This window comes from Gossypium arboreum, chromosome 8, assembly GCF_025698485.1.
Source record: "Gossypium arboreum isolate Shixiya-1 chromosome 8, ASM2569848v2, whole genome shotgun sequence".
Classification (NCBI taxonomy): domain Eukaryota; kingdom Viridiplantae; phylum Streptophyta; class Magnoliopsida; order Malvales; family Malvaceae; genus Gossypium; species Gossypium arboreum.
Genome location: NC_069077.1, coordinates 64,380,045 through 64,391,845, shown reverse-complemented (window position 1 = coordinate 64,391,845; position 11,801 = coordinate 64,380,045). Strand labels below are relative to the sequence as shown.

General features: G+C 33.9%; 1 protein-coding gene across 2 annotated transcripts; it reads right to left on the bottom strand.

Moving 5' to 3' along the window:
• Positions 1-1,679: 1,679 nt before the first annotated feature.
• On the bottom strand, positions 1,680-6,043 carry LOC108467422 (uncharacterized). 2 transcript variants are annotated; one of them, XM_017768026.2, is made up of 5 exons: positions 5,450-6,043; positions 5,143-5,348; positions 3,745-3,843; positions 2,764-2,853; positions 1,680-2,559 (listed from the first exon to the last, which is right to left on the bottom strand). In XM_017768026.2, exons 1-5 carry the CDS (start codon positions 5,778-5,780, stop codon positions 2,479-2,481), a joined length of 807 nt encoding a protein of 268 aa, XP_017623515.1. In that variant the 5' UTR covers positions 5,781-6,043; the 3' UTR covers positions 1,680-2,478. The 2 variants fall into 2 exon arrangements, with proteins under 2 accessions (XP_017623515.1, XP_017623514.1); XM_017768025.2 differs by having other exon boundaries at positions 2,780-2,853; positions 5,450-6,011.
• Between the last annotated feature and the right edge of the window lie 5,758 nt (positions 6,044-11,801).

The following is an 11,801-nucleotide window of genomic DNA, read 5'->3' as shown; positions in this document are numbered from 1 at the left end:
TGATAGAATTTCTTATTGGTAAAGTTGTTGCTCAGTTGGTATTAGAAGTTAACTTGACACCAACTAAATCTTGATGACAATACAAAGATAAACAATTGTAGTGCATTTAATATTTCTAATTTGATGTATTTACCTGTTTAAATTTCGTTTTACTCAGAATTTAATCTGTGTTTTTATTTTAATATAATACATTTGATATTATAATTATTATTTAGTTTAAAACCATATGCTTCATTGTTTATTATATGTTATTTTTAAACACACCTCGTATTCTAAATACAAGTCACCAACTCATCAAGAAAATTACTTAAATGCTCTTCAATAAGAAATTGAAGGTTTTAATACTAGATTTTATCACACTCATGATATGGGTGAACGAAAATATTTTATATGAAAAAACATATTTATAAAATGTATTAAAAAAATAATTATTAGTGGAGTGGTAGGAGTTTTTTATATGAATGTTGGTCTCGTGTTTGATTTCCAAGTAATGTTTTTCAGTTGTTTTATTTGAAGATTATATAAAAGTATAAAAAGGTGAAAACACGCTTAGAATAATATTAACAACACTTTAAAGTAAGGATATTTTAGTAATTTCATAGTCGAGTTGGTGTTGAACCACTTTTTATATAGTATAGAAAATGGTGTTTCTTTTTTTTTTTACTTTTTTTTTACTATTTTTATTTAATTGGGGGTAGAGGATGTGCTTGCTTCAGATTGAACCCAAACTATCATGTCTCACAAATTAATACTTTTCCTACTAGATCAAATGGTTGTTGGCAGCATATTATAATTTGCAAACTTTCATCTTTACTATTTCAACCAAAACTATATTTTTTTTCATAAATCTTTAAGAAATATATTGTTTATGTAATTTTCTATTACCCCACGTAGCGAGAATGCCATAATCTAGTGTTGATAGTAAGTCCCTTTTGGCCTATCAAGAAATTACCATAACTTTTATTTATTTATTGTTTTTATTTATTGTAATATTTGGTAGGAATTTTTTTAACACATGTTTTAGTATATAAGTTAATAAATTAACTCAACTGATAATATTTAACCACTCATGATTTAGTTTTAGCGAGAGAAATTTTTGCTTATTTGGAAGGTCTTATATCTTACAATAATTTTCACTCATTTTTCTATTGGAAACATGGAAATACGAAGAGAATTGCATGGATTAAATATCAGTTTGTTTCAAAAGTTAGTAATGGTTTTCTTTCCACTAATACTTCATGTGTTCTTCTTGACTGGGTTGGGGCCAAGAATTGTTTCATCTGATGCAGGATTATAACATCTAACCCATCACCATAAAGTAATATACATGCATGATTAATGAAGCTTAAGAACTTATCAATAGCGTTTCAGTGGAAGTTGGTTCAGTGATGTCTTATTCATGATACCGTTGCGTTGGGAGATATTGCTGCAGGCAATTATTAGATCGGAGCCACATAATACAGGGGACCATGTACTACTGTTGGCAAATACACATACATGTGGTTATACTGGCATCTAACAAGGAAAGCAAAACTCAGTCGATCCAATGAGTTAAATCCCAGAATATAGTTGGAACAAGACGATATTCATGTATGCCATGCGCATGGCAATTTCATTCATAAGACATGTATGATGTATGCTAGTGTAGACAAACTAACCCTTAACATGAAAACAATTGCTTGGTAAATGCATGATACTTTCTGCTTTGTCTCATTTTTCTTTTTGTACAAGTATAGAATGAATCATAAGATCTGAATTTCTGCAATATTCTCCCCTAACTTAACTAGCAGCCACTAACAACCAGAAGAGTGCTGGTTCCATAAGGCAAATTCATAAGACATGTATGATGTATGCTAGTGTAGACAAACTAACCCTTAACATGAAAACAATTGCTTGGTAAATGCATGATACTTTCTGCTTTGTCTCATTTTTCTTTTTGTACAAGTATAGAATGAATCATAAGATCTGAATTTCTGCAATATTCTCCCCTAACTTAACTAGCAGCCACTAACAACCTGAAGAGTGCTGGTTCCATAAGGCAAATTCATAAGACATGTATGATGTATGCTAGTGTAGACAAACTAACCCTTAACATGAAAACAATTGCTTGGTAAATGCATGATACTTTCTGCTTTGTCTCATTTTTCTTTTTGTACAAGTATAGAATGAATCATAAGATCTGAATTTCTGCAATATTCTCCCCTAACTTAACTAGCAGCCACTAACAACCAGAAGAGTGCTGGTTCCATAAGGCAACATCTTTGCATCCTTCTAAATCAACAATGATATTCCATGAAACAACAAGCAGTATAAAGAACAGTAGAAATTAACGTTCAGTACAAGTCTAGGGATTCTAGAACCCGACGGGCTTGAATGTGGAGAGCTGTCAATCTCTGCTCTGGATCAAGAGTTGAGCCGAACTGACTAGCAGCCCATATCAACGAAGCAGACTTTTCACCTAAAAGTCGCCTTACCTCTTCATGAATGGTTGCTATGGGAGACCTTTCCCTCCCATTTACATGCCCAATGAGTAGAAGCAAGAACTCTCCACATTTCAATCTGATCAGCAGAACAATCTTTCCTTTTCAGTATTAATGAGACATGGTATTGCATTAAAAGGACAAAAAAGAAAACCCGGAGATCATGTAATCTACATGAATAACCTAATTCATTTCCACTGGTTTATCACATGGGATACAATAAAAGAAAAACAAACAAGAGCATCAGAAAAAGAGAACAAGGCCTTGAAATAAATATCCTCACCACTATTTTCAAGTACCTAAGATTTTCATCCACTTGCTTGTCTCGTATGAGCTCTGCAACTTCCTCAATGCCATTACATGCTTCAAAATCCTGGGATGCAATAGCACAAACATTATGCAAATACAACGAACAAAAGAACAAATGAAAGACATCATTAACCAGAAACCAAGCAAAAACAGTCAGGGGATGCCTCATTTCGGCTACAAAGTTTAGAATAAAACCTCAGCTCAACCACGAAAGATACATTCTTATGGTACTCACCTGAGTGTATCCAATACTTGCTAAAATATTTCTGTTTTATGACAAACTTGGTTTCCACGAACCTATACAATGGAAATGGCAGGAGACTGGTGTAAATCTAAGTACCTAATTATAACAGCTGTTGTGTGTCATTCTTGCTTAAAGGAACAACCTTTCAAGAGGATTTTGACTAGCTGATAGGAGACCAATTTGCTTCCTATAAGCCTATAGTGTTAATCTTGTTGAATGCCTGGAAGTCACCAAGTCTTTCACTTGTTAAAAACTGATATGGCCTGGAGAAAACTTGAGATTATTTCTTCATAAAAGAAACAAAACGAAGTGGATACCAAGTAAAGTTGGGCTATTTTTTCTTCTCCTAGACAAAAGGAGAAGGCTGCAGAAGAACGCCTTCACTATAATTTACTAATACTGGTGAGCTAACACTCCTTGAAAACTTAACTTCTTTAAGGATTAAGACGGAAAAGAGGATTTACAAATGGCACAAACAAATTTAAAGAGTAATTGTCCAAGCTGAAACAGATATCAAGGTTATGCAACCATGATGATGCAGGAATACAGGTTCATGAGACAGTAGCATTAGCATTAGAATACTGAGAGCTGTTAATAAAAGTTGGCAGCCAAAAAGGAAATTGAAATAAACCAACAGACTATAAGTTGAAACAAAAGCATTAGTAAGTTTAGATATATAACACATTCCACAGCCAAAAAAGGATAAAATACCATTTGATTGGCTGACGAATCCAACAGTATCGAGATTAAAGCATCCAGGCATGCACCTTGTTCAAGAACTCCTCGAGTTGACAAAACATTCATCAAAACCTGTATCATATCAAGCAGTCAAGGATTATACTACACATTATACTATATAACTAAAGACCGAATACTTTGCACCATTCTTGAAACATTTTTGTCCACTCTTGTGAAGTGATATTACCAAATTCTGAGTACAATAAAAAGATATATCATGGTACTTAATAATTAATAATTCACACGACTAAACAGTTGGTTCAGTTAGGCGTATGCTTCCCCCTACTCAAAAAGAGTTGAGGTCAACTTCTCCCTCTTCCACATAAAAAAATCCAATAACAATAATCCACTACATTTATATTAAGCATAGAAGATTCTAATTATATGTTTTTCTTTCCTTGAGTCAATAGTAACAACCTTTAAGTTTATTTTGTTTCAAAAGGCTTGTACTGTTTATTGAGGGACACAAATTTAAATTCAGTAGATTATTCTATGCTCAAGTAAAAGCTAAAATTAAAACTTAGCATATATTTGCAAAAGATTGAATGCATGTATTAACTGTAAATTTTAACCACCACAAAATTCCAAATATATACATATATATTTATATAAAACTAGTCAGCCAAAATATTCACTGCCTATTATAGACTATAACAAATTTATTCAAGACAACTATAATGAATTGAACTAGTTATTTAATAAATGTTTAGAAGAAATTTGTATCCATAAGCATATTATTGTTGGCAACGATGAGGAAATGCTGCTGGTTGAAACCTATTCCAAAAAATAAAGTGGTTAAATGTAGGCAAATTGCAGCTATGAAACAACACACTGAAGGGGTGTTTAGTTCACAAAATCCTACATTCCTGATGACAATATAAAAAGCCGGAATTACATTCCCTCTATCGAGCAGGTAATCTTACATTCTGAACAGAGCTAAAATTCAGTAATATAGGGGAAATCTCAATAATACCTCTTCCTTGAGTAAAGTATGATTCCAGGGTAATCTCAATACATTCGTGGAGCATATATAAGTTTAATTTGCATGCTAATGATGGATAAAATTGTTTCAACTTCTTTCCTTATACATGTTAAAAAAAAAAAAAAAAAAGAAGAAGCAAATTCTATAACAAGGACAGGTGAATGTAATATATCCGATTAGTGCTAAGTAATCTTACATTTGGATAATTCCCTTACTAAAGGTAAGCTTCCATTCCTTGAACCAAACGCCCCTTATGGTTTTGTTTTAAGATAATTTGACATGCTCAAAACTACATTCTACAATGGTATCTAATGTTCACTTTTCAATCCTAGTTCACATTTCCCATCAACCAGAGATTTGTCAGTCATTCACGAAAGCAATCTAATTACCGGGATGGCTTTGTGTTGATGGGCCAAACGAGTACTTTCAGGGTGAAGTAGACAGCAACCTTCCAAGACTCTAAGCGCAAGAGCAACTTCTGAATCCGTGGAAGGACTTTTAACCTTCATTGGCTCCACGCTGAATATGTGATCTAAGCTTCCCAACTTTTCATCCTCTGTTTCTTTAAAGGAATGCTCAAACAACAGCGGAACCACTGCCATCAAGAGACTCATAATTCACACATAAAAAAAAAAATAAGAGAATAAAAACCGACAGATTCTTTAGAGAAAAATAAAAGATTTAAAGATCATGAACCTTGGAGGTCAGGGATGGACTGGGTTTGGGAAAAGAGAGTGATGGAGGAGTCAGACTGCGCTATGGATCGGAGGGATTTCAGGAGGAAACGAAGGCCACGGACTCGGAGGAAAGAGAACTCGGCGCGGACGTCGCGCAAGCCAGTGCGGAGAGCGAGGGTGACTTCTCTGTAGATTCGTTGCTTGTTGAGAGAGTTAACAAGTTCTTCAACCGCACTCGTTGCAGCAGCCGCGGCAGCCTCTGTTTCTGGGTCTCTTGGCAATGACGATGATGGAGATGGAGGTTCGTTTGACTCTGTTCTCTTGCTCCATAATGGTTCTTTCAAATTCATCTGTGTTTTTTCTTTTTTTTTTCAACAAAAAAATGTTTTCTATTGAATTTGAAAATCTCTAAAACTTTCCTTCTGGTCCTGTTTGGTATGAGGAGGAAATTTTGAGGAGGAAAATAAATAATCTTTGTGTTCCGTTAAGAGTTAAAGACGGAAATAAAAATGATCAAAAGAAAAAAGGAAAAAAAGGGAAACAAAACTATGTCGTTTAAGCTGATCGAAAACCTAATACATAAAGAGGGTGAAAGTAGGTTAGACAGTGGTTCAAATTACCGCTATCAAATATTACCAAAAAAATAATTATAGTTATCTAAGTATCATGCTACTTCGGCTAAAATCTAAACCTGAAAATTGGACTTGAATATTGTTAATGCAAATATTAGATAAGACGAAGGCTGTGATGTTATTAATTGATTCACTCTGTTTAAGATGAGGCGACAAGTTGATTGTTCTAGCGGTGAATCATGAAGGGAGTAAGCTCTCTTATGGAGAGTTATGGAGAAAGATGAAAAATAGATAAGCTTGGAGAAGAAGACCTTTTGTTGTTTCATTGTCTCCTTTTTAAGGCCTTGGTAATGATAGCCTAGTATATTTAAATTGTCATAGGATTACAAGGGATAAGACCCGTGGGTCCCTTGACATATTTTATATATATAATGTTTTATATTCATAACAATTGCCTTCCAATTGAGGTAGAGGTTATAAAGTAACATTTATCCAAGATAAAAGTATGAGCAAAGGCTAGTGTTGTATGTTACACACATTTTTATGAACGGTTTCAATTTCTCATACTAATAAAGGGGTTACCAATTTTGTACCGACAACCAGTTATAAGACTGCTTAAATATGAGTGAGGCATTGGTCGAGATATATTGCTTGCGCAAATTAAAATTAAAATATAAATATGTGCATATTTTTATTAAATAGGTGAAGGGTTGGCGATGAGTGTTAATTATCAAATTACACATATTCGATACTATTGAAAGTGTATGAATATACTAATCGAGCAATATCCACTTTGGGGTGTCTGCTTTGTAACTTTACAAAATTAAGTTAAGTGCCTTATGAGAGTCTAGAAGTAGTTATATTAAACTTAGCGATCAATTTCCTCTCGGTGTCTACTTTATAACTTTGTTGAATTTATTTAAGTGCCTTAAGAGACTAGAAGCAGTTCTTCTATTAAATTAGCAAGCAATCTCCTCTTGAGGTGTTTGCTTTGTAACTATGCAAAATAAAGCTAAGTGCCTTATGAGGCTATAAGTGGTTCTTCTATTAAACTTAGTGAGAAGTCTCCTCTTGGGGTGTTTACCTTATAACTTTGCAAAATGACATGTCGTAATTTGATACGTCAAATTAGGCTCTCCTCAACACTCAATGAGCTTATTCTCAAGCAATTTACGAGTCATTTATATACTTTTGTTGACTTTTAATCTTTATCATTAATAATAATCTTTTTTAGTTTTACCCCTTTTAAGACCAAAATTGGCAAAATGGTGTCACGGGGAACCTAACGATGTGTTTGAGTTAGTGTAGGGAGACAACAATGGCCCAACCTTGAGGAAACAACATTCAACGTAGGTGTTGTGACATTGATGCTATGGATGTTACAAAGTCGAGTCCCTTTGCCTTGAGGGTACAAGACTTCTTAACTTTAGTTGTGTTTACTTTCCAAAGCATAAAAATCTTAACTTTAGTTGTGTTTCCACCTCCATTATTATTTCCATCATCTTCTTCAAAGCATCCATCAAGAAATTCCTAAGCTTCCTCTAACCTTTCTTTTGTCTTTATTTTAATGAACTATTTGAGCATGTGTTTGACTATTATTTGCAAGATGATAATGAGTGGTAACTAAATTTATAGTGGTTGGTTGATGGAAATGTCGCTTGACTAGTTTTTGGTACAGAGACTAAATTGTAAAAATTAGACTAAATGGAATAAAGTTCAAAACTTAGAATTGACGACTTTAGGTGAATATTTAGGTAGGTGATGTTGGATCTGGTGCCATAAGTGTAGTGTATTCTTTTTTAAACCTGTAATTTTTTCGAACAGATTGGTTAATAAAATAAATTATATAAGGGCTTCATCACAATGAGTCGTAAAAGTGCTGCCCCAAACATATTTTTCTTCATCATCTTTACCATTCTTCACTGCCACTGCCTCAAAACCCATGTTTCTTTAATTTTTCTTTAGTTATTGGTCTTTAGTCTTCCGTTCTTATCTATTTGCTTGCCATTCTTGGATTGAAACAGCCCATTATTTAGTGCTTCAACCCTCTTCAGCAAATTTACCCATAGTGGTTGGCGTGGAATCACAGTAACGCTAATGCGACAACAGCAACAAATATCCGGTGATATAATGATCTTCTCTAAATTTAAATGTATATTTGCATTGAATTTTTATTTTAATAAATAGATTGGCGAACTGGGAAATTTATTTGCATCAATAGTATTGGGTTTATTAGCTGTTGAAGTTGGAATATAGTTAAGCATGCCTCCTCACAAATGACCTACATCTCGTTGAATCGAGGAACATGATGTTCCCATGAACCAAGGAGATGATTTGTCTCCACCGACGCCGTTACTTGAGCTGGCAATTTTGTGGATAAACCACGAATTCTTGAACGTGGCTTCAATTTTGCCACTCAAATTTTCACGATCCTATAATTACAAAGATTGATCGCTTACGGTGGAACACTTTTTTCCGGCATCCTCAGAAACCAACCGTTATATTGATTGTCTAGGAATTCTATGTGAATTTTTGGAAAGCACGAGACAATAAAGTCTCTATGAAAGGCATGTACGTAGATGCCTCTCCTGTTGCAGTCGATGGATTTTTTATATTGATTCTATATTATCTATGAAAACCATGAGGAACTAATCCCTCTATGGAGGATTAGCGAGTGAAGGTATGATCTATTGACTATTTTTTAGGGTTACTCAACGGATCAGCTGTTTGGGAAAGAAAGAACGTGAAACAAACCCTAGGCCTGACAATCCCAAGAAGTCATCAAGGTGGGAATTAACCCAAAATTAGTATGGCCCATCCGTGAACACCTTTACCCCAAGCTAGTCTGGACTGTGAGGTCGGAAGATAAGTAGTCCTTACTGAATTGTTATGTTAGTGGAAGATCGAAAGATCCTGCTGGGGTAGCAACTAGTTTATTAATGAGGAACATGAAACGACAATTGATGGGGATTACCGAAGTGAGCTAATGACCCATAATCAAGATTTGATTCATTCTCCTTTTCTATCTCTTGAAGTTTATTTCTTTTATTATATTTTTTTATTATTATAAAAACCCTAAAAACCCTATATTTTATGTTTTCATACTATAACTAATTTAAAGTACTAATTAGATCTTTTAGTGTTTAGGTTAGAATTGATCTGACACTCACCTCCTTCTCGGAGTACTCACCTAATTCATTGTAAAACTATATTAAAACTTGACCCGTATACTTGAGAATACAGCCTCTTATTTCTATATTTTATTACAGTATTCACACTCTAAACATTAGTATGTTTGGAGGGGGTTAGAGGTTGAGAGGGTATCCGTATGTCTAGGAAGAGACCAAAAGGGTGACTTAGGTGGTAATCCTCAATGAAGATGAGACCAAGAGGATATTCTTAGCTAAGGGTGATAAATAACTCAATCGAGGGTAATTAGCGACTTAATTGATAATTAGTGATTTAATCGAAAATAGGCCGGGAACTCATATCGTTGACACTAGGAACATGAAATTCTATTAAGTTATTTTAGACTCCTTAAATTAATTAGGTTATTTTAATTTAATTAGTTTAATTCATATTTTAATTTTAGATTCACACTACTAATTTGTAAATCAATTGGATTAGTAATTATTTTCAGTAATTAATTTAATAATAAATTTCTCTTCTGCAATCCCTTGGGTATGATCCTCAGAATACTTATCGGTGTTCTGTTGTAACACAAAACTATATTATAATTTTATCTATTCGTGTGTAGATACCGTACTTAATTTATATATATTTATTTGCACAATTTTAACTCTAAATGTTTGCACATTTGGAGCCCGTCAACACGTCAGATCAAATCGTTCGAAGCTCCACTATCCTATCATCAAATTGGTAGCTTTTGGATCACTTTGGGTTTTGGGATTGTGGCATGTATATAGGGATTAAATGTTAATAAAGTGGTCACTATCTTGATCATTTGGTATGTTGGATATTTTTGGCAAATATTAAGTTGTTGAAAAGTTGGTATTTACTGAATGGTGTATGAGTTAGCTAAGGTTTGATGTGGTTTAATTAATGATTTTAAACTTGAATATGTCATTAGATATGCTAAAAGTTGAGTTTTGAAGAAATGTTAAGTTAAATGAATAGATGTCCATCTATGCATAAGTGTTTTAAATGGAAATGAAATGACATGATTCAATATGACTTGACTTAGGTAAAGATTGACAATTGAATGACTTTATTTGGACTGGTATTTGGTGGAATGTATGGAATTGAATAATTAGTAATATATTGAACCTATGTTGAAATGGTTGAATGTAAATAGTTAAATGACTTGGTTTGACATGAAATGTTACGTGTTTTGGTATGTTTTGGTTCAACTGAGTTTGGTATTTGGTGTAAAAGTTGGTTTGTTTGTTTGTTTGGAAACATGAAATAGGTACCAAATGACCCAAATATAGGGTCCTCGTCTTGAAAAGCATCTTTCCTCATCACAACATTGGCCGATAGTAAGTGACGTCGCGATGTCGTGGTGTGACATATTGTTTTGGTGATCTCTCAAGATGGAATTGATGATGTTATGACATCATCCCTGAACTTTTAAAACCTTACAATTTGACCCTATTTTGTGCTTGGGCTAATATAAAAGCTTTTGTAAGCTCAATTAAGACTTGAATTTGATTATTTATCATGAATTGAATGTATTTGGCATTAGATTACAAAAGTAAAAGATTAATTACCGTAAATTTGACTATAATTGTTTATTTGTTGTAATTTGATGTCAAATTAAGCTCCCTAGTACACTTAAAGAGCTTGTTTTCGAGCAATTGATATGTCTCTTTCATGCTTTTACATAGTTTTAGTTCTTTCCACAAATAAGTGATTAGTGTTTATTTTATGCTATTGTGAGACCCAATATGACCAATTGGTGTCTGGGGCATTTAACGAGGTTGGTGGATGATGTAGGGAGCCCGTGGTGGCCCAAATGGAGCTAGAACATCATTGAAGATGGTATCACAATATCGAAGCCTTAAAGTCCTGATAGCCTTGATCGTGTTGAAATAAGGAAGCTTAAGCAACCAATAGTGGTACCATGGTAGTGGACCATAGGGTATTGCGATACCCAAGACTCTCAAGGACCCCTATTTCAATATTGGAGTTGTTATCGCGATACCAGGTCCTAAGTATCACGATATCACTATTGAGGGAGAGAAAAACCAACCATAGGGGCAGTCCTTGTCTTGCATGTCCCCTAACTAAAACTAGACATTTAGGGGCAATTTGGTTAATATTTTTGTACGTGAACTCTGTTGAAATAGGCCAAATTGGCTAAAACAAAGGACACACTTCACATTTTTAAATTTTTAGGATTATTTTGTTCATCTTGTAGGGTTTTGTTTTCTTTTCCATAGTCTAAGGTTTCGTTTCTTTCTTATTTTTATAGTGTTTCTTACTTTCTTAACACTCTACCTGAATGATGACTCTTGAAAAGAGTTATATTTCATGCCTTTAGACTTAGTTAATTGCCTATACTTAAGTGATTTTAATTGCATTTTAGGATATGGCATTATTATTTTTAAAGCATTGCATTAAAGAGCTTGGATCGTGCTTAGGTGCTATTACATGTTGCTTTCAATTGGCCGTTGGAAGGACTTGTTTGGTGGTTGATTGGCAGGTCCAACATGTAGGAGAAGAAGTAGAGGGTTGAAGGTTTGACATGACAAATTTTGGGTAGTTTGCCAACACAAATGCTATGGCAATACCTAGAAGATGCCTAGTTAGCACTTAATGCATACCATTCTCAGTCCT